Source organism: Labeo rohita, unplaced genomic scaffold, assembly GCF_022985175.1.
Source record: "Labeo rohita strain BAU-BD-2019 unplaced genomic scaffold, IGBB_LRoh.1.0 scaffold_135, whole genome shotgun sequence".
Taxonomy (NCBI): Eukaryota; Metazoa; Chordata; class Actinopteri; order Cypriniformes; family Cyprinidae; genus Labeo; species Labeo rohita.
The window spans coordinates 51,959-76,886 of NW_026127505.1; the positions used below are offsets into that span (position 1 = coordinate 51,959).

The 24,928-nt window shown below is 35.0% G+C and overlaps 1 protein-coding gene across 1 annotated transcript in view; it reads left to right on the forward strand.

Annotated features, from left to right (window-relative positions):
• LOC127158121 (uncharacterized) overlaps positions 1–24,928 on the forward strand; it is a 77,018-nt gene that overhangs the window by 11,728 nt on the left and 40,362 nt on the right. Inside the window, exons 3-7 of the mRNA XM_051101271.1 lie at positions 7,230–7,559; positions 7,777–8,010; positions 8,917–8,979; positions 10,339–10,674; positions 17,638–17,871. Coding sequence (XP_050957228.1) covers positions 7,230–7,559; positions 7,777–8,010; positions 8,917–8,979; positions 10,339–10,674; positions 17,638–17,871 — 1,197 coding nt within the window. The remainder of the gene's footprint in view (positions 1–7,229; positions 7,560–7,776; positions 8,011–8,916; positions 8,980–10,338; positions 10,675–17,637; positions 17,872–24,928) is intronic.

A 24,928-nucleotide genomic window follows, 5' to 3' on the forward strand; every position in this document is an offset into this window, starting at 1 on the left:
ATTAAAAATTCTCAATGGTTTTGTAAAACAACACCCTTTTTACTTTGCCAAAATCAGCTCTGCAAAAATCATCTCATTCTAAGGGGTTGTTCCTTTAAATGCAAATGAGCTCTGCTTGCCCCGCCCCTCTCTTCTCTGTGTGAAAAGATGGTCTTGTTTACATTAGCCGCGTTTAGCCGCTAAACTTGCTAACTACCACGTTATAAGGAAAGACGATCGCAAAGATTCATAAAAAAATGCTTATACTCACTTCTGCTGTAAGTGAAGCTGGATCATGAATGATTCACGCTAACATAGACGGATATATGTAGATCGGGAGACGCATTCCCTTCACAAACAAACGTAATCCACTATATCTTCAGCGGCTCAGATGTCGGGAGTAAATGACGACCACTATGTTCATTATTACATCCAGCAACACAACACCTCAATCGCTCAATCAGAGATATTCTTGTCTAACTTACATCCCTGCTCCAGCATCGAAACAAGGAAAGTTACTGGACTGTGACAGCTGATCTGAGGTAAGACGCTCATGTCAATCAACTATCGTGGGTGTGTCCTCTGTTGGTGTGACGCCACAATGACAGGCATCTGAGAACAGCTCCATTTGAAAAAGGGGATATTATTTTTACAGATTAATTAAAAACCACTGCATGGATTTTTATCATTATAGGGTAGATTTGTACATACACTGACAACACACATTAATGTTCAAATAACATGAAAAAGTGAACTTAGCATCCGATGACCCATTTAAACATTGATGTTTAGAGTGAAATATATTTGGAAGTTGTAACAAAATAATTGCTGTTTTATTTAAACATTTTATTTGTATTTTATGTTGTTTCTATTGTTTCTATCCCTGTTCATATAATCCACTGATATAAAACTTAAAGGCCATTTTAGAAAATGTAATCTAAGTTTGTATAGTTCTGAATAGCCAGTAACTTAAAAATTAATAGCCAAATGGGCTAGTGATTGAATATTATTATGTTTGTTTGTGTTTTTTCCTTCAGGTCCTTCTTCAAAAATCTCACTCTCATGCAAATTAATCTCTGTGTCATGTGATTCTCATGTGTCCCTCCCTCCAGTTCCTATTGGCTCAGTGAAAGTGTCAACCAGCTGCTCCTCCAATCAGAGGTCAGTGTCCTGCTCATCTGAGGGTGATCAGATCATTTACAGCTGGACTCTAAATGGAAAAATACTAGAACAAGGACTGATGGTTGGAAACAGCAGCATTGATCTAGATGAGGAAACTGGTGGAAACATCAGCTGCAGCGTGAAGAACCACATCAGTCACGCACAGAAAACCATTAGAGTCGAACCCTGTCCTGGTGAGATCATTTCTGTGATCAGACATTAACAACATCTACCATAATATCTAATATTATGATTAAAACAGTTGTACAGAAGTGTGGGAGTCGCAATACAATGTCTTTTTTTAGTCACTATAATGTGAATGATTCTAGGCTGTTGAACAAATTAATTATCATTTCTATTGTTCTGTGGTGTGCAATTATTTTTAAGTAAACACACAGCTATGAAGTAGTTCTGACAACATCAAATAAACCAAAACCCACAAAGAAAGGATAAAAATGTTTTGTTGTTGTTGTTGTTTTTTTTCCACAAAGTAACCTTAATTATCATCTACGGAAATCATGCATTCATCCTTCTGCTCTCTCACACACACATACAAACATACAGTCACACAAAAGCAGATGACTTTTTTGGAAAATAGTTTGCAACTGAAGAACTACACAACCTTTCTCACAAATGAGGTAATAACTGTGCTGTTCTTGAAGCAGATAAACTTACAGTTTTGATATCAGTAGAGATGCTGCTGCTGAACACTGGTGAGAGATGCAGAGACATGGGTAATTCACAGGATTAATCTCTCTCTGCCTCTGTGTGTCTCTCTCTCTCTAATAACTGCATTAGTCTTCAAAAACTTACTCTAAAATGATATTTTTAAAATAGCAATGAAGCCTTGGGATGCAAAGCGTAAGTAATTCTACTCACAAGAGAGCTGTAGGAACAAAATCTGACAAATGTCTTGAAATAAAACATCTAAATCATGTCTTGAGGCGTGGTAACTGTGATGTAAGTGGAATAATTTACACTGGTCATTTGAATTATTGATTTTTTTTCTTTTTTAATAGTTCATTGGTTTGTTGTCAGTTATTTCCTTACATTACATTTGTTCAGAATTAAAAATGTTTACATAATTGATACTTATGTTCAAGGAAATAGCATTTATTTAACAGTCAAAAATATTTCTAATGTTGCAAATTAGTATTACTAATTGAAATAACAATTACTATTTAAATGTTATCAATAAAGCATCCACAGTTAATTTTACTGAATGTGGATTTCACTGTGTGTGTGTGTGTGTGTGTGTGTGTGCCTGGTATTTATCATGTTATGGGGATCAAATGTGTGTGTGTGTGTGTGTATTTTGTTCTTCAGGTCTGGATCGGTTCTGCAGGTTCAATCAGTCTGATCAGTGTTACGCAGTTCTGGGACACAAACTCAATCTGCTGATGGTGCTGGACACTAGAAAATATGACCTGAAGTTAATAAAGAGAATTAACAACACAGTAAATGATCCAGTTTGTAGAATAAAGAATGACAGGATGAAGGATTGTGATCTTTATAATAACAGACCTGAAGTGACAGTCATTAATGGGACTCTGATAATAAACCATGTGACCAGAGCAGATTCAGGGAATTACAGCATAACATTAACACTCAGTCATTTCAGGAAATCTTCAAGTGATTGTTGAAGGTACAGAAACATCTCACATATTAAATCACTGAGATTATTATTTAAAAGAGAGACATTTAAGTTGAAATCTTTGAAAAAGTGATTGTTTTGAAGGTAAATTAAAAACCTATTAGTGTTTCATGTTCAATTCTGTTGTTCATTTAAAAATCAGACTCATCCCAATCTTTCATGTTCATTCAAAAGATCTCACTTTCATGCAAATCAATCAGTTGAATCTCTGTGAAGGCTTTTATTCCTCATGTTCTCCAAAGATCTCACTCTCATACAAATCAATCAGTTGAACTGTGAAGGCTTTTATTCCATGCTCCAGTAATAGTATGAGTAGTGTGGAAGAACAAGATTTTCCTGTGTTTGTCATGTGACTGTCATGTGTCCCTCCCTCCAGCTCCTATTGGCTCAGTGGAAGTGTCAATCATCTGCTCCTCCAGTGGGGTGATGAGGGCGTCCTGCTCCTCTGAGGGGGATCAGCTCCTCTACAGCTGGACTCTGAATGGAGATCCACTGATGGATGGAAACAGCAGCATTGAACTGGATGAAGGAACTGATGGAAACATCAGCTGCAGCGTGAAGAACCACGTCAGTCATGGACAGAAACCATTAGAGTCAAACCCTGTCCTGGTGAGATCATTTCTGCTCATCTACAGATATCAGCAACCCAGCATTGATTGATTGACTGACTGTTTGATGTATTTGTGTTATTCAGTGTGTTCAGTGTCTGTGGTGTTTGTGCTGGTCTGGTGTTTTCAGCTGATGGTTCTGTTGGGTCTGTTAGGAGGTTTTCACATCTACATGAGACACACGTCAGGTCAGAGACATTTATGATCATCATTATGGATTTGATATGCAAATATTAAGAGTGTGAATATGATGCTGATGATGATGATGATGGTGTGATGCTTTTAGGAAATAAACAGGAAGATCAGAAAGTAAGAATGAGAAGATTTAGAGAACGACATGAACACACAGCAGAAGATTCATGAGAGCAGCAGATCATCACATCTATGAGAAAGGGTTGGAGCTAAACTCTGCAGGACACTGGTGACCCCTGTTCTACAGTTTTAGTTATTAAGATTATTTTTGAGACATTCACTTTTTTATTTGTCTGTAGCAATATTTTTATATCTTTACATGAAACCCCTTCTGTACATCAATGATAAGACTCTTTTATTTCTCTGATTCAGATCTGTCAGATTGTGAAGTCATTCTGTGTGTTTATTTCACATTTCTGCTTTTGCTCTTTTACTTTATTCTGTTGTTTTGATTGAGTTTTTTTCCGTTACAGTGTCTGTAGATGTTTTACCTGTTTGAAGCTCTTGATCCGTTTCTCAGTTTTGCAGTGTCTGGTGTTTTCTGTCTGTGGTTTTAAACTTCTGCTTGAATTTTTTTTTTTTTTTAGATTTTTAGATTTTTTAGATTACTTTTAAAATGCTTAACCATTTGTGCATTTTTCTTCACAAGATATTTTTGTCATTACAAAATATTGATAAACATTGCATTCTTTAGAAATTGTAAATGTAAATAAAGTTAATGAGTTAAATGAAAATAAAAAACTTTGAAATAAAACTTCACTGGCATTCAAAAGTCACAATATCATTCGATATTAATTTTTAATTAAGCCAATTAACATTTTATCTAACAGAATGCACACACTGAGTTGTAACTGTTATCTTTGATACCAAGTCCATCATTAAAATATAGAATTATATATAGACTGATGTCAGACATGAAGCAGAGGATGAAACAGGCTGCTGTTACTATGACAACAGATCGATAGCGCTGTGCTGATGGAGACCTCGTGTGGTGAACTTGAGTAATGACAGAAATATCAGTCTCATCATTTCAGTACAAACTGAGCTTCTTTATTAGGAGAAAATGTTTTCACAAACTGCAGTAATCACTGAGAGTTTGTTAATACACTTTCAAATGACACATGCAGGACTGACATTATAAATATCCTTATGACAGCTGCTTTATTTAGCAGTTTTTCCTGTATATTTGACTCACAGTGTTTCAGTGGTTTAATGTGAGGAATATTCAAAAACACTTTAAATATCCTAGATAAACTTCTGATTCTGGTCAGTTTTCCAGTGTTGTTAAAAAAGAACACCATCCATTATTATTGTGTGTTAGAGCTTGTGTATTGAGACTTAAAAAGGTAAAAATTGATAAAAGACATACAAATCATGACAGATGTTTTTTAGTAGATGTTTGTTAGTCAGCAATGGTTTTTATAGACATTTTTTTTGTTGAGATTTATTATGAGTTCTACTGTTACACTCTTAAAAATAAAGGTGCTTCAATCTTCAAACATCTGAAGATCCTTTCTTTTTCACAAAATGTTCTTTGTAGCAAAAAGGTTCTTCAGATTATAAAAAGGTAAGAAACAGATGGTTCTTTAAAGAATCTTTGACTAAATGGCTCTTTGTGGAACCAAAAATAGTTCTTCTTTGACATCACTGTGAGGAACCTTTTAAAGCACCTTTATTTTTAAGAGTGTATAAAAGCAACCAAAGAGTGACAAAAACAGTTTAATAATATATAAATAATATCTTTATGAAAATATAGAGCTGAAACGTCAGTCAGTGGAAAGTCCCCACCATAATTGCAAACCACACATATGTGTTATTTTTGTGTCCTTGTGCCAGACCTTTAACCTCAACCTGTGAATGATCTAAACTTCCTTTTCTCTCACAGAAACACTGCACTGGTCTCATAACTACAGATAACTATAACTCATAACTCTACTGTGAGCACAGTTTGCAGTGGCAAACTTCCTAAGAGTGTATATTAGTGCAGCACACTTAAAATGTAACATTTGTCACAGCTTCTGAAGTTCATTCCCCGGTTCGTTAATAATGTCTGTCATATTAACTAAATCAGGTAAGAAGATTAAATGTTGTAATTAAATGTTATTTTATGCCTTTTTGTGTAAAGCGAAAGACCCATTACAGTTGAATGTTCAGTTTCTGTTATGCTGAAGTTTATATGGTTGGTATTGTGCTAAAGAGTAGAGACTGTGGTCTGATTGTGGACGGCTACATGATGTTATATATAGCGCATTTTGATTCACTCGGCACACATATACAAATAACATCTTGCTGATTGCATTTGCATGCAAACATGCTGTGCTAATTACAGAAAGTTTTTTAAATGAACAACAATTGAAACAGTAATAGGTCTTTTAATTTACTTTTCACAAACAGACTAACAGTAGTTTCTGTTCAATGTTTTAGTTACATCCATTCAACTTAAATGTCTCTCTTTCAAATAATAATCTCAGTGATTTAATATGTGAGACAGATGTGTTTAAATAAAGTAAAAGGGTTGAATGTGTGTGTTTAAACAAAGATATGTCAAAAATAATGTGACTTAGAAATGTTCATTTTAATAGTTTGTCATTTGTTGACCCACATTGACCTGCTCTGAAAAACTTCCTCTTTCTTCTTTCTTTGTTAAAGTCATATAATTTCCTGATGTGTCACTAGAGCTGCTGTGATGCCGTGTGAGACTCACACACTCTTCTGCTGGTTTTGGGCTCTTCTGGAAACTGGATTTTATAGAAATGATGCTCATCTTTGGACTGATGCTGCTGCTGCAAACTACTGCATGTGAGTCACTTTCACATCAAACTCATGCAGCTCATGAATCTCTCAAATAAAAACACTGTAATATTGTTTAAAAAATGTTGTCAGTCATCTTATATGTTTCCAGGTCTTAGCGGTGTGTGTTAGTGGATTATTATGATATGTTAGTACTCATGAAATCAAAATGATTATTTTTTATATAATTACAGTCTGTATATAGTCTTCTTAGAAGAGGTACAACAGCTGATTTTTGTATCTCTGTAAATAACATTTACTGATAAAAATGCATTACCTTCTAAAGATCTTTAAAACATTTGATGTTTTCACTGCATCATGTCATTCTGTACTTCTCTCTCTCTCTCTATATATATACATCTAACATCTAAGACATGAATGTTTACACTTTAATTTCTTTGACCTGAAAAATTATTAATCTAATTTAATTTGTGTCTAATTAATTGATGGGAAAGAGATTTATATCAGCAGTGTCATTTTGACTTTGACTGAAAGGATATCTATAAGAAGAGCTCAATAATATAGTTAAATGTTGTGTGTGTGTGTGTGTGTGTTTGTGTGTGTGTGTACTTGTTCTTGCTACATTGTGGGGACCAAATGTCCCCACAAGGATAGTAAAACCTGAAATTTTTGATGGTCCCCACAATGTAAAAAAAGTTTAAACATAGTAAATGATGTTTATCTGAAAGTGTAACAATGCAAACATGTTTTCTGTAAGCGGTAGGTTTAGGGTTAGTGTTGGGTTAGGGGATAGACAATATCATTTTGTCAGTATAAAAACTATAGAAGTCTATGGAAAGTCCCCACAATTCACAAAAACGTGTGTGTGTGTGTTTTGTTCCCAGGTCTGGATCTGTTCTGCAGGTTTGATCAGTTTGATCTCTGTTACGCAGCTCTGGGACACAAACTCAATCTGCTTATGGTGCTGGACGCCAGTAAATATGACCTGGGGTTACGTCACAGAATAAATAACACACAAGATGATCCAGTTTGTAGAGTAAAGAATGGCAGGATGAAGGATTGTGATCTTTATAATAACAGACCTGAAGTGACAGTCATTAATGGGACTCTGATAATAAAGCGTGTGATCAGAGCAGATTCAGGGAATTACACATTAAAACTCAGTCCCTCGGATGGCACAGAAACATCTAGAGATCTTCAAGTGATTGTTGAAGGTACAGAAACTCTCTCATCAGACTCATTCCAACCTCATGTTGTCCAAAGATCTCACTCTCATGCAAATGATTCAGTTGAATCTCTGTAAAGGTTTTTGTTGCAGCTCATTATTAAATGTCTGGAAGTATTTAGTCAAATTCATCTGCACTTTTCAAGTACTCATCTCAAGAATGAGAGAGAAAGATTCATGTGACTGTCATGTGTCCCTCCCTCCAGCTCCTATTGGCTCAGTGGAAGTGTCAATCAGCTGCTCCTCCAGTGGGGTGATGAGAGCGTCCTGCTCCTCTGAGGGGGATCAGCTCCTCTATAACTGGACTCTGAATGGAGATCCACTGATAGATGGAAACAGAAGCATTGATCTGGATGAGGAAACCGATGGAAACATCAGCTGCAGCGTGAAGAACCACGTCAGTCATGGACAGAAGACCGTTAGAGTCAAACCCTGTCCTGGTGAGATTTTAATACATGACTGAAGTATTTGCTAGACAACAGCAATAAGAGTGAACATGTCAAAATCACATTTCACCACAGAATCCTCTTGTGCCAGATTGTTTTTATTTGTTGTACAGTATAGTATTTATTTACTTCTACTATGTTTTACTTGTTTCTCGGCAGTTGTTGTTGTAAACAACAAACATTTAACCTCATATTTTGCATAAAGAAAATAAGGATTAATTTACAACCATTTTATTTTATTTGCATTGCTATTTTAATGAAAATGAAAAACAGTGATACTCCCTAAATCTTCTAATTTTTTGTACTTTAATGTTTTATAATTAAGTTTTAGGGTTGTTGCTGTTGTTGTTGTTGTTGTTTTTTGGTAATTGCACTTATTTATAGTGATATTTTGTTACTTGATTCATATATTTCTGCAATTGCATACAATATATTTTTATTTGATGCAATATGATACATTTCTCTCAGGTTCATTTAGTTATTTAATACACATTATAGTTTATATAGTTTTTTGCATGAATGTACAAATTCATTTGCAAAAAAATGAATTTATTTGACTATTTTTAATTATTTGTTTATTATTATTATTTATTTATTTATTTATTTATTTTTTATTTATTTTTATTTTTTTATTTATTTTTGCATTTTCCTCATATGTCAGAAATTAGATGTGAGGGGTAAATGTCATAATGTAAAAGGGTTTAATGTCCCCAAAAACATTCAATGAAACATGCTAAATATTACTTACTAATCACAGTTTTGAAATTAAATGTGACCTGGATGTGTCCTTCACAAGATTCATGACATTCAGACAAATTGGCCACTTAATTTTTCAAAATGATTATCTCTGCAATAATTAAGAGAGAAAGCAGGTGACTCTGTGCTGGTGTTTTATTACAGGACCAACTACTGCACCTGTGACCTCTAGTTTGACCTCTACATCGACACAGACATCAGATTACAGTACGAGTTTCTCATCAGCTTTTATGAATGTCACCTACACTACATACTTTTCTTTAAGGATGTGTGAGTGCTGATCTACAACTAATGATGTACATTACAGATAAATCTAATAATAATGATAGAAACTACTCGCTGAGCAGCACTGCGCATTATAACCAATCACACACGATTGTGTTGAGTTTATTAATGTAATGGCCAATCAGGGGCTTTCAGATGAGTCATTACTGAAATGCCAATGTTATGTTGAGTGTGTGCGCTCATTGACTGAATTCTGCTCTCTGGAAATTTCTCACATAAATAACAAAGTGTAAATGTATGTATGATGTAAGTAAGAGATTAATTTCACAGTGTAGACAGTGTAACGGCTCCTGAAGGTTTTCTTCTGAGTAAAAGAACCACACTTCATCTGATGTCTTTATGTTTAATATCTTCTTTGCTAAAACAAGCATCAGCGTCATTGCCATCTTGATCGTACTTCAACACCACTTGAACATTGCGACACCCTTTGGATATCATTAACATCTTGACATCTTTATGTCGTGACACCGTGAAAAACGTGTGCACCTTCTAATCAGAAATTCAGGAGACGTTAGTGTAGGCTTTCCCTTTAACAAATAATCTTACAATCGGACAGCTCTCAGCATGTGTGCATTTCTTTGTAGATCATATACTAACATGGCTGCCTAGATCACGTGACAAATTCAACTAACATTGCACATTTCACCTGTAGGTGTCACTATTAACCAGTTTTATAATTCTCAAATACAATTTCCAAATGAACATTGACAATACATTGTACACTATTAGTGAACTAAATACTTTTTTACAAAATAAACAATTGAACTACTTAAAAGAAAATACAACCTTTTCTGTCACAGCTACAGACAGCTTTATTTAATATAGCAGGAGTTATTTTGTTAATGCTTCAATTCACAGTAGACTGTCAATGATAATATTATTTGATGGCATTCTCTGCTCGCTTTCTGTATTATTCACTGTTTGAATAACCGTGTATTTAGTAACTTTAGTAAATGTACTAAAACTTTAGTTAACATTAACAAATTCAGTCATAATAAAATATTTTCTGACATGATACTCAAATCTGTTAGGCTACTTGACTATGTGCTAATAGATTACACTAACATTAGGCTTCTTTTAGTTTCGCCCTCCGCCTTCAAACTAATGTAAATCAGTATTTACATAGTATAATAAATTTATCTCTTACACACGTGTGCCACAAAATCACATCTATGTCCTACGACGGAGCAATTACCAGGTGGTCACCATATGTTTGCCTAATTTTAGTTCATGATGTCTGTAGATTTTGGTACATTTCATTGTGTGTGTTTTGTTCTTCAGGTCTGGAGTTAAACTGCAGTTTTAATCAGTCTGATTCCTGTTATGCAGCTCTGGGACACAAACTCAAACTTCCAATGGTGCTGGACGCTAGTAAATACGACCTGCAGTTAAAAAAGAGAATAAACAACAACACAGCACATGATCTAGTTTGTAGAGTAAAGAATGACAAAATGAGGGAATGTGATCTTTATAATAACAGAGCTGAAGTGACAGTCATTAATGGGACTCTGATAATAAACCATGTGACCAAAGCAGATTCAGGGAATTACACATTAACACTCAGTCACTCAGACGGCACAGAATTATTTCAAGGAAATCTTCAAGTGATTGTTGAAGGTACAGAAACTCTCTCATCAGATTCCAATCTCATGTTCTCCAAAGATCTCACTCTCATGCAAATGAATCAGTTGAAGCTCTATGTAAAAGAACAGGATTCTCCTGTGTTTATCATGTGACTGTCATGTGTCCCTCCCTCCAGCTCCTATTGGCTCAGTGGAAGTGTCAATCAGCTGCTCCTCCAGTGGGGTGATGAGGGCGTCCTGCTCCTCTGAGGGGGATCAGCTCCTCTACAGCTGGACTCTGAATGGAGATCCACTGATGGTTGGAAACAGCAGCATTGATCTGGATGAAAGAACTGATGGAAACATCTGCTGCAGCGTGAAGAACCACGTCAGTCATGGACAGAAGACCATTAGAGTCAAACCCTGTCCTGGTCAGATTTTAATACATGACTGAAGTATTTGCTAGACAACAGCAACAAGAGTGATGCAGAATCTCACAAAACCTTAACATGTCAAAGTCACATTTCACTACAGAATCCACTCAGTGTCTCTGAAACGTATTTTGATAGATTGTAATGGTTTTAATTACTCTAAGACTCTCCTTTTTTGGTTGATTCTTAAGGAAGGATTATTAATAAAGTGAGGCTAAGTCTCACTTTTTTATGAAAAATAAACTTTAAAGCACAAAAAAACAAGATACGTCTCTTTTCAATACAAATAAGACTTTACTGGATAAATCTAAGACATATAAACTAAATCTAATACATAAACACGCGCTCATACATTCACACAAGTTGCAAAAAAAAGTGAGGACTGGATGAGTTTAAGAGAGTGAAAACAAGAAATCTCAAGTTCATACCAATAAATGCAATTACTTAAACCTGAACAACCATCAATTATCTAATTAAAGGAAAACTTCCAGAACAAAGATTTACAGATGATGTATTCACCCCCTCATCCAAGATGTTCATGTCTTTCTTTCTTCAGTCGTAAAGAAATTATGTTTTTTGAGGAAAACATTTCAGGATTTTTCTCCATATAATGGTCAGTCCATTATATGGAGAAAAATACTCCAAGTCCGTATCCCCTGAGAATGAATGATCTAACGTCCAAAATGCAGTTTAAATGCAGCTTCAAACGATCACAAATGCGCTTGTAAACAATCCCAGCTCAGGAAGAAGGGTCTTATCTTGCGAAACAATCATTATTTTACAAAATAATACAATTTATATACTTTTTAATGTCAAACTCCCATCTCATGTTCTCCCTCAACTTCAAAATCTTCCTATATCGCTGTTTTACCTTTTTTGTTAAGGGTGTTTGATCTTCTTTGCATGTTCACTTTGCAAAGACTGGGCCGGTACTTCTGCAGCGATGTAGGATGATTTTGAAATGATTTTTGAAGTTGAGGGAGAAAATACGATCAGAGTTTTTCAACATACCCTAACGGTCTTGAGTCACAATACACAGAGTTCAGGCAAAGCAAGACAAGACAAGTGTTTGAGATTAAAAAATATTTAAATTGTATTACCCTTCTTTCTCAGCTGGGATCATTTTTAAACTGCATTTTGGAAGTTCAAACTCGGAGCACCATATCAGTCCATTATATAGAGAAAAATGCTGAAATAAAGCTGGTATGAATGTCACCTACACTAGTAACTATCTGTTACTAACTGTAGTCTTAACTACACTACTAATAATGTAAATAAGTTAATCATAATATTAATGATGGCAGAGAGGGATCTGCTGGCTGTTCTGTGGCTAATATGATTTTTAACTAATTTACTGTACTATTAATTGCATGAAGTTGCTAAAGTTGTAATTCTTGTTACTGTTGCAGTTGGTATGAATGAACTTCTCAAAGCAGTTTTTGAAGTTTGATAAATGTCCTTGGGTTTTTTTTCCATTATTTTAGATGCCTTTTTGATTACTTTGTGCTGGGCGTGCGCTGCTCTGATGCTGATTCTGCTGTTCATCACCGCATGTTACTTTTACAAGAAGAAACAGCTCAGGTCGACATCAGGTCAGCTCATTTTGAATCTGTAGGTCATTAACTGGTGAAGGTTAAAATGTAGTAATATTTGATGTAAGGGGCTTCCATCTTTTTCCAAATGTGTTGCAAACAGTCTGTTATGTGAAAAAACGTTTAAGCGGCATGATCTGTTATAAGGCTAGTTTTAAAGCCAGTACTTTAATGATTGAAATATGAGACTGTAGTTTATCTGTTGATAATGTGATTGCCTTCCCATCAGCCACTGCTGGAAATGTGGAGCTCATATACGCTGATATCTCTCATGAGAACAAATGTGAAAAGAAGAAAACAGGTAAGAAACTCAGTAAAGCTCAGAGATCTACTTTACACTGTAAAACAACAAGAATCTATTCAGTTTGTGGTTTATAAGCCTCAATCTTTGAATTAGTAATGCTACTGTCTGAACATGTTAACTATCACTCATTGCAAATGAAAGATTTCTAATCGATTCATCACTTTGGATTCAGATCCTTCACACTCTTTCAGACTAAAAGAAAATAAATGCATCTGTCTTTTAAAATCGTGTAGTTTAAAGTTTAAAAGCTGATTTATGGATTAAGTAGCGCCCTAAGATTTCTCCTAAGACTACTCTAAATACTCAAGATGAGCTTGAGATTGGCAGAAAGTGTGTTTTGTCCCCTTTAAATAGGAATCCTGCATGTTCTGTGTTTCTCTGTGTGAATAAATTGTGAGGACATGCGGTTTCATTTATTACACACATACTGAAGCGCATGACATGATGTTGTTAGTATATAAGTAGCCTACATGAATACATGAAATTTATCTCCAGCTGCTCTGAGAGTCTCTTAACTTGGACTGGATTTAATCTTTTTATCATTATTGTTTGCTACTTTATCATTACAATAGTTTGACTCTTCAAAATCTTTGTCAGTTCGCATTTGTGGTAAAGCTGATATTTATGCATCAACTAACAGCTATTCAGTATGTGTAGAGACGTCCGGTAATGTCCTGTCATCGTTTCTCCTTTCTCTCTGCAGAATCACTCCCGGTTGATGTAATATACGCTGCGGTCAGACCGCAGACAAAGAAGAAGGAGGAGGAGGAGCAGGAGGAGGAGGAGGTTAAGTACGGCGAGGTGACATTCACTCCAAACTGCTCAAATGCTCCGCAGCATGAGATATAGAGTAAGCAAGACCATGAAAAAAAGAGGAATCCAATTGCATGTTATTTTTCCTCAAACTACTGAGCACTTTTGTTTTTAGTGCTCCTCGAATTGTAGATGCAATTGGCTGAAAAGGCTAAAATGCATGTCAACTTTTAATCACAAATATTGAGGAACTGAGCTAAAAAAACACCACCAAAGTGAGAAAGGGAGGGATTTTTTTCTATCACATTCAACCACAGTGTTAAGGTAGCTGTCACTGTTTGTTCTGCCTCTGGATGTCCAATCAGCATCAAGTCACATTATGTAGCGTTCCGCCCTTTTTAGGCGATTTCACTCTGACCAGGATTTTTTTTTTTTTTTCCCGAACTGCAGGGACTGCAATGCAAATAAACAAACCATGTTATGTGTGCCCTCTGACAGATTTTTTTGCATGTTTTAGTATGGTTGCATGTGTTTTATAATGTTTTAAAATGTTTTTATTAGGGTTTTTTTATTTGTATTTTGCTCTGTTTAATAATTCTGAATGGATCCGTATATATTTATATACAATAAGGTTAATGTGTTAATGGTATTGCAGCTTGACTTGTAGTTATAGAAGATTATCTAAACACATGTGACATTTGCACTGTACATAAATTGTGAATTATAAAAATGTTTTAATTTATCTTGAAAAATTCTTTCACAAAATATACGTAATCTTGAACATGGTAAAACAATTATCTTTATTTAAAATGTTTCAAGTGTTAATATTTTTCCAAGTGTATTACAAGTGGTAACTAAATACCTTATTTTTAATTCAGAGATAGTGTTACAAGCACATTTTAGTTCATATTCATAATGTCCCAAAATAGCACAGTTGAGTATACTTTAATTTTAAGAAGTAAAGAATCATTTTATTTAATATTTAATATCTAATATTTATTTAATATCATTAATATATTAAGTACAAAATTAGTGTGTTATAATAGAGCACTTCAAGTACATTATGGAAGTGCACTTTTTTGCCTGGGTGCGCAGCTACAAACGTGTCCGGTGAGTCTCGGCTCCAGTCAACAGAAGATCGAATCCGGACGGGCTGAAACTCAGAATTCTTTCTTCATTCACACTTGAACTGCATCCGAGTCAAACACTACAAACATTATCACACACTCAGTCAGAAGGAGTCAGAAGTTCAGTGAAGCTCTATGACAGGGTCTGAAATGCAGATTCACCAAACACCGAAGAAAAACAAAAATGCAGGTTCAAACGGTTTTTCAAAAATAAACAACCCAGTTTTAGTAACTGAACATGCATAATGGTTTACAATAACTACAATAACAATGCACTGCAAAAAATGATTTCCTCTTTGGTATTTTTGTCTTGTTTTCTAGTATAAGTATCTAAGAGTTCTTGAATCAGGATGCATTTACTTGACAAGTAAATTGAGTTAAGATGTCTTGTTTTCTGAAAGAAGTACTCAAATTTTGTCAGTTTTTGTTTAAAACAAGCAAAAATATCTGCCAGTGGCGTAAGAAAAATAATCTTAAATCCAAGGCTTAACAAGATTATTTTTCTTGCCCCACTGGCAGATATTTTTGCTTGATTTAAGCAAAAACTAACACAATATTTTACTTGTCTAGTAAATGCATCCTAAATCAAGAGTTTTTAGATATTTATACTAGAAAAATACAAAAGTACTAATGAAGAAAATATTTAAAAAAAAAATAGTGCTTCATTTTTGATTATTCCTAATTAATAAACTTTGATAAATTAAATATTATTAAATTATGCTTTTAATATCGACTGCTGTTTGGGGGATTGTATTATGGGGACAAAATAATTTTTTAACTGCACAGAAAGGATTATGAGAATTAAAAGTCTGCAGTTAATATGACAACAGATCTATAGCTCTGTGCTGATGGAGACCTCGTGTGGTGAACAATGACAATGACATTTGAGCAATGACAGATCTCAGTCTCATCATTTCAAAACACTTTAGATTTTCTAGAATCTAGATGAACTTCTGATGGTCAGTTTTCCAATGGAGTAACAGGAACATCATCTGTTATGATTCTGTGCCATACCTCATGGATTCAGACTTGGATAAAGGTTGACAGAAGATGTGCAAATCTTTTTTAAGGCCAGTTTTTCCTTGTGGTTCATTATGAGCACTGCAGTTATAAAAGCAAGCAAAGACTGATAAAATTAGTAATATATTAAATGTCTTTGTGAAAATGTAAAACTGCACAAGCATGATCAGTGAAACGTCTCCACCATGACGGAAAAGCAAACATTTCCTGCATCCCAATATTAATACTATCCATCCTAAATAGTATGTGAGATTACAATAAGTGTGTCCTAAAGCATAGTATGCTGAAAAGAGTATGCCAAAAGTCCCCGGATGGTCTACTATTTCAGGTCGATTTTTGAAGTGTGGATCAGTGCACACGCTAATGGCTAAGACGCAGTTGTGTGACATGATAGTGTGTAACAAAGCTCACCTACTCTTGCCTACTCTACTACACACTCAAAAGTGTGTACTTTTTCTTCACCAAAAGAGTACATGTTTTAAGGGCGTAGTATAAGTAGGCACATTAGGATGCAGCAAACTGTGAATGATCTCAACTTCCTTTTCTCTGACGGAAACTGTGCAGTAGTTTTCTAACTCTATTGTGAGCACAGATGCGTGTCAGTCAGGCTCTTCTGTGTGAGAAGTGATTGTGTGACTGAAGCAGCATCACACTCTTCTGCTGGTTTTGGGCTCTTCTGGAAACTGGACTTTTGGGAAATGATGCTCATCTTTGGACTGATGCTGCTGCTGCAAACTACTGCATGTGAGTCACTTTCACATCAAACTCATGCTGATCATGAATCTCTCAAATAAAAACACTGTAAAATGACAAAACTGTAAAACTGTATGTCAGCACCAGACTGCTAAAAATGCATTAACATTTAAAGAGTTTGGAAATGAATCTAACATTTGATGTTGGTTCTATTTTTGTTTTTACTCTATTACATCATTCTGTCACTCCTCTTGTACAGCTCTATTTCCATATTTAACTAACTTCCTCTTTTACCTTTTCAAAACGGCTCTGCTCTTCCCCATGTTCTCAATCTTCTACCACAAGTTTACATCTGTATCTTTGCACTCATGCTTCAGAAGCAACATACATTACTATTGTTTTATTGTATTTTAGCAAATATTCCTGCAACTCCAATGATTATGATATTCACAGCTCATGTAATTGTGTTCAGGAACATTATTTTCATGATTAGACTGACATTTATGCACATTTTAGTGTGTGTGTGTGTGTGTGTGTGTGTGTGTGTGTGTGTGTTTTGTTCTTCAGGTCTGGATCGGTTCTGCTGGTTTGATCAGTCTGATCTCTGTTACGCAGCTCTGGGACACAAACTCAGTCTGCCAATGCTGCTGGGCGCTAGTGAATATGACATGAAGATATGTAAGAAAATAAACAATCAAAATGATCCAGTTTGTAGATTTCAGTATGGCAAAATAAAGGACACTGAATGTGATTTTTATAATAACAGAGCAGAAGTGACCTTCGTTCAAGGGATGCTGATAATTAACCATGTGATCAGAGCAGATTCAGGGAATTACACATTAGTAATTTATAGCTCACAGGTCAGAGTGACATTTCAAGGAGATCTTCAAGTGATTGTTGAAGGTACAGAAACTCTCTCATCAGACTCATTCCAATCTCATGTTCTCCAAAGATCTCACTCTCATACAAATCAATCAGTTCAATCTCTGTGAAGGTTTTTCTTCCTAGCACACATTAAACACACTACATGCTCCAGTAATAGGAAAAACAAGATTCTCCTGTGTTTGTCATGTGACTGTCATGTGTCCCTCCCTCCAGCTCCTATTGGCTCAGTGGAAGTGTCAATCAGCTGCTCCTCCAGTGGGGTGATGAGGGCGTCCTGCTCCTCTGAGGGGGATCAGCTCCTCTACAGCTGGACTCTGAATGGAGATCCACTGATGGTTGGAAACAGCAGCATTGATCTGGATGAAAGAACTGATGGAAACATCTGCTGCAGCGTGAAGAACCACGTCAGTCATGGACAGAAAACCATTAGAGTCAAACCCTGTCCTGGTGAGATTTTAATACATAAATGTCCACATATCATGAGTTTGATCTCAGCAGTGAATTGTGTTGATGTGGTTCAGAGAGAGAAAGCAGGTGATTCTGTGCTGATGTTTGATTTCAGGAGCAACTACTGCACCTGTGACCTCTAGTTTGACCTCTACAGTGACCAGCAGCACAAACACATCAGAATGTGGTAGGAGTTTAACAAACACACTACTGGAAACATGAACGAACGGTTTTGTTTTCTGTCTAATTGTTGTTGTTCAGTGTGTTCAGTGTCTGTTGTGTTTGTGCTGGTCCGGTGTTTTCAGCTGATGGTTCTGTTGGGTCTGTTAGGAGGTTTTCACATCTACATGAGACACACGTCAGGTCAGAGACATTTATAATCATCATTATGGATTTGACATGCAAATATTACGAGTGTGAAGATGATGATGATGATGTGATGCTTTTAGGAAAGAAACAGGAAGATCAGAAAGTGAGAATGAGAAGATTTAGAGAACGACATGAACACACAGCAGAAGATTCATGAGAGCAGCAGCAGATCATCTGTATTTTACATGATCTTTAACATGTTTAGACACACTTGTGTATTTTTAATTTACAAGTTCTCTGTGTTAATATAGACAGGGTTGGAATGGTTACTTTTAAAAATGTAATGAAAGATTACAAAATTACATGCTTTTAAAAGTAATTTGTAATATATTTCATTAGATTTCACAAGTTTTGTAACACAAAGGATGCTAGGATGCTTTTCCAGAATATCAGATGCAGAAAATCACAAATTAACAGTAATTGCCTGTTAGAGTTTATGTTTAAATAAAATAAATGACATTAAAATTCAAAGTAATTACTTTGGTAATTTAAAATTCTTTTAAGCTGTAGCTGTAATTTGATTAACGACCCATTTAAATGTATCTGTAATGAAATAAAGTTACTCATATTTTGTATTTTAAATATGTAAAGACATGTATTCATGCCCTCATTATAAATAAAATAGTCTGGAAGAAGTCATGTTTTCCTTTATCATTATTCCTTTCCAAATAGTGTTTTCAATTCATTCCTGTGGAAGTACAGTTGCAAACACACATTGTACCTTATTTACTACTGCATGGTCTATATTAGGACCTCAAAGGTACATCAGGGCTCGACAATAAGGAGTGCCCGATGGTCCGGGGCCAGCGTGAAAGACGCTCGGGACTATTGACGAGTATGTCACTGGCCCGATTGGGCCACTGCCACGTCGTCACGAAAGTTTATAATTTTCACGTGTTTTTAACCTTGATCATTTAAAAATTTAAGCGATCACAGAAGGACGCATCTCTAAAGGACAAATAGCCTACAAAAGTATTAGCTTTGTAGCTTTAACAATGATCAACACATTCTTAATTTATACAGTGGAGACAGATGCACCGATCTCTTATTGCACACGAACTGCATGCAATCTTCTTTCAAAATGTCATGTGTGTGGAAATATTACGAACTCTTTAGACATCCGTTAACAGAGGCCAGAGACACTAAAGACGAACGCAAAAAGAAAAAAATACTGAGAGTAAAACCAAGATCACTGAAGACAATGTGCAAAATATTGGAAATACTATCCTAAATATTGAAACTGTGGTTTGTGTGAATGTATAGGCCCTTTCACACGGGACGCGGCAGTCGCAAGTGTCTAGTTCATTTTCAATGGGAGACATGCAGAAAGCGGCATACCGCAGGCGGTTTTGCTGGTGGCACAGAGGCAGAGCACAAGCGTACACTGTAAAAAATAAAAAACACAATTTGTTGAGTCAGCTTAAAATAATTTGTTACCCTGCTGCCTTAAAATTTTAAGTTCAGTCAACTAAAATAAGTTTATTCAACTTCAAATGGTAAGTTGTACTAAGTAACAAATTAGATATTTGTGTTTGCTAAACTAACCCAGCTGCCTTAAAATTTCAAGTTGATTCAGCTCAAATATCTAAGTTGTCACTTAGTATAATTTAACATTTCAAGTTGAATAAACTTTTTTTTGAGTTGACTGAACTTAAAATTTTAAGGCAGCCAGGTTACAAAGTATTTTAAGTTGACTCAACAAACAGTTTTTTACAGTGTATGGGATTATATTAGACTCAAAATGATTAATGGATGCACGCACAATTATCCATGTACTGCATAAATTTTATCCACAAACAAATGCCTTTCAATTTGAGTCTGTGAAATTCAGGATTAAATGATTGTGCAGCGATTTGTACAAATAAAGAAATGTTTGCGAATAAAAATGTTCTGTTCTGCATTAATATATCATAAATTGCACATTCAAAAAGGAATCCGTGCATTTGTGGATCAGGTGTCACGTGTGCATTTACTGACGTCTTGCTTGAGTCAAGTTCAGTTGGATTTTGAGACTTCATTTTTGCAATTTACAGCATTTCACGATGCCCACACACACAACTACCAATGAACAAGGCCCAGTGCAATTCATTAACGTGTACATGATTTGAAAAATTCGCAAATTTCGTCCAAACACTGAAACAAATGCTTTTCAACCGGTGTCTGCAGAGTTAAGAATTACATTAATGTGCAGCATTTTGTTCTAACAGAGACATATTTGTGAATACAAATGTTATAGATTGTATTAAAGTATCAGAATTTGTGCATGTGGCCATTAAAATGTTCATTTGTGGATTAGACAACATGCGTGCATTCATTCACATCTCTTCTGTGTTGATTGTATTTGATTCATGTGAATTTTGAGACTTTCCTATAAGAAAATCGGTGACCACTAGATGGCACTATAGCCTCAGTCACATGTGTGCATTCCGAGAATGGAATTTTGAGAAAAAACAGGTTTAAAGTGAAACTGTTTTCACTTTCACTTCACGGGTTTAACGAGAGCTGTCTGTCAAATCAGGAGTGCTATACTGCATCATTACACAAACAGACTAACGTTGTTTATCATGGCCATAGTCTCCGAACTTTTGATCACCCCTTGTATGTTTATGTAGCACAAATTATGTAGCCTACCTTAAAGTTTACATTTAGAAAAACGTAATAAGGCCCTCTTGTAGTGGAAGCATTTTGTGCCCTTGAGGTGGCGTTCATGACATGACGTTTTATTAACAAGGTTCGGGAGGAGCGCTTCAGATACCTAGCCTAATTATCACAAGAGGAGCTCACTCAAGTTAATCAACGCTGCAATTTAAATACAGCTGAACTTACCTCTATCCATTTGATGGTTTATCAGCATTCCACCACCACCCCATCTCCTCACTCCTCACACGAGTTCTCACTACACCTAGGGGGTTCTCTGGGTTCGGGCCATTCCCGAGCTCGGAGCCCTTGCCCGGACAGCCCGCCAAATATGCGTTACTATACTCCGGCTAATTATATGTAAGCGTGAACTTGTGAAGTGGTCTCAGGGCGGATGTTGCCATAGTTAACTGTCAAGGTGACATTTGTATTTACTAAAAACTAAATAAAACGTAACAGAAATTTGTGTTTGTGTCATCCTGTCATTAATTATTGTCATTATTATTTTTTTTTCTGTTTGGCACAAGTGGAGTTGTTTTTGAAGAATTGCCTCAAGAGCATAAAAAAAAACAATCTTCTCTTCCATTTTCAACTGTCCCTTATAATTTCAGTTAAATGTTCTATGATTGGTTGTTTATACATTGCTCTTACAGTAGTTTCACTTCTGTTCACGTCATCTTCTTGTTTTAGATGTGCTGTAATACAAACAAACAGCGTCAGTATCTTGTTCAGTAGGAGGAAACTTCCTCTTCAGACATTTCCTTGAAGACACTTCATGAGAACCAGAACACAGATGGACAGATGATCTGAAGCAGCATCACACTCTTCTGCTGGTTTTGGGCTGAAAATTGGATCTTAGAGAAATGATGCTCATCTTTGGACTGATGCTGCTGCTGCAAACTACTGCATGTGAGTCACTTTCACATCAAACTCATCCTGATCATGAATCTCTCAAATAAAACACTGTAAGATTACATTATACAATACAGCTATCTTTTTATATAGTTTTCTGTTTTGACTGTTATGTATTTTTAGTGTGTTAATCATGTTTTCTTAACATTGTGTGGGGTATTAGTTTGTGAGATGGAAGAGTCACTGTAATAGAGTTCAGCATCTGTGTTAAAAATCATAAAATCAAAAGAATTTCACTGTGCAGAGTATAACAGCTGTACATTTACGGAGCAACTAAAACATATTAGTTTACCTTTAAAGAGCAAAACTAGTAAACATTTAAGTTTGATTAAAAATGAATCAGATATTTTATGCTCCTCTTTGTCCAACTTCCTCTGTCACCCCATTCAGATCCACTTTGTTCTTCTCTCTTTCTGTTTGCATGTTATATTGTGTGTGTGTGTGTGTACTATCTCCACAAGGATAGTAAAACCTGAATTTTTTTACATTGTCGGGACTGATCTGTGGTCCCCACGAGGGAAATAAATTATTAAAAATAGTAAAAGATGTTTATTTGAAAATGTAATAATGCAAAAAGTTTAGGGTTAGTGTGAAAGCCCGGTTGAAGAATAAAAGGATTTAACTCATGCACTGATGTTGTACTGTCTTTGTTAGGGTTTATTGTCCGTATTGACTGCACAACAACGTAAGAGCTAGAATGACCCACTTTACATCATTTTAGGTGGCCTCAAAATAACATCTTTTTTCAATAAGATGAACGAACGACTCGAAAAACCCGAAGACGAAACAGGTGAACTAATTCCAGTACAGAAACTAACTTAATACAATGTACTCCAGTCACTTTACATTAGGTGGCCTTAACATCAATGTACTTACACGACACATTAAGCACTTAATACAATGTACTGTCATTGTAATTTCATGTTCTTACATTGTACTTACATTTTAAGTACATGCATGTTCAGTCTGTAGTTATAATAGTGTACTTACATATGTAAGTTGTAAGTACACTTTTGTAAGTACATGCCATAATTGCAATTTTGTAACTACAAATGTAAGTACTCTGCGGTTTCTGTGATTTATTTATTTTTGTAATTGTTATGTTTTTACAGGTGTAAAACATTGTTGTTCATACCTACCATGTGTGCTTTTTATTATTCAAACCATTTAGTATGGATGCAACAAATGTTTGCAGAATACAACAATGTAGATTCAGTCATTTTTATATAGCTTGTTACGGCTACTCAGGAAGTTTGATTTTGTTGTGCGCCTCACATGCTGTAAACAACAATGTGCAAATACTCTATCTAATACTCTATCAGCAAGACTGCAATGAGGTTTCGTTTGTTAACATTAGTTAATGCATTAGTAACAGGAACTAGCAATGAATAATATGTTTTAAAGATTGTATTATTCTTTGCTGACGTCAGTTTAAAAATGTTCTTGTTCAGGTTAGTTCACACCGCATTAACTAATGTTAATAGATACATCTTTTGATCTTAAAAATGTATTAGTAAATGCTGAGGTCAACATTAATTAAACTTAATAAATAATGTAGAAGTATTGTTCATTGTTAACTCATGTCAACTAATGAAACTTTGTTGTAAAGTGTGAAACCATTGTTGATACTCAGGAACTAACGTGTGCTTACATTGAAAATACACCAAAACTGCCCACCTAAAATAAAGTGTGGAACCATTGTTGGTCCTCAAGAACCAATGTGTACTTACACTAAAATTACTCAAGAACCAATGTGTACTTACATTGAAAATATACAAAAACTGACCACTTAAAATAAAGTGTGGAACCATTGTTGATACTCAGGAACTAATGTGTACTTACATTGAAAATACACCAAAACTGCCCACCTAAAATAAATTGTGGAACCATTGTTGGTACTCAAGAACCAATGTGTACTTACACTAAAATTACTTACATTGAAAATATACAAAAACTGACCACTTAAAATAAAGTGTGGAACCATTGTTGAAACTCAGGAACTAATGTGTACTTACACTAAAATTACTCAAGAACTAAAATAAAATTATTCAAGAACTAAAGAACTAAAAATCAAGAACTGTACTTACACTAAAATATCAAAAATAATGTGTACTTACATTAAAATTACTCAAGAACTAATGCGTACTTACACTAAAATTACTCAAGAAATAATGTGTACTTACACTAAAATTACTCAAGAACTAATGCGTACTTACACTAAAATTACTCAAGAAATAATGTGTACTTACACTGAAATCACACAAAAACTGACCACTTAAAATAAAGTGTGGAACCATTGTTGATACTCAGGAACTAATGTGTACTTACACTAAAATTACTCAAGAATTAATGTGTACTTACACTAAAATTACTCAAGAATTAATGTGTACTTACACTAAAATTACTCAAGAACTAATGTGTACTTACATTGAAAATACACAAAAACGGCACACCTAAAATAAAGTGTGGAACCATTGGGTCGATACTCAAGAACTAATGTGTACTTACACTAAAAACTAATGTGTACTTACACAGAAATTACTCAAAAACTGACCACTTAAAATAAAGTGTGGAACCATTGTTGATACAGGAACTAAAATTACTCAGGAACTAATGTGTATGTACACAGAAATTACTCAAAAACTGACCACTTAAAATAAAGTGTGGAACCATTGTTGATACTCAGGAACTAATGTGTACTTACACTAAAATTACTCAAGAACTAATGTGTACTTACACTGAAATTACTCAAGAACTAATGTGTACTTACACTAAAATTACTTAGGAACTAATGTGTATGTACACAGAAATTACTCAAAAACTGACCACTTAAAATAAAGTGTGGAACCATTGTTGATACTCAAGAACTAATGTGTACTTACATTGAAAATACACCAAAACTGACCACCTAAAATAAAGTGTGGAACCATTGTGGATACTCAGGAACTAATGTGTACTTACACTAAAATTACTCAAGAACTAATGTGTACTTACACTAAAATTACTCAAGAACTAATGTGTACTTACACTGAAATTACACAAAAACTGACCACTTAAAATAAAGTGTGGAACCATTGTTGATACTCAGGAACTAATGTGTACTTACACTGAAAATATTGAGGAACTAATGTGTACTTAT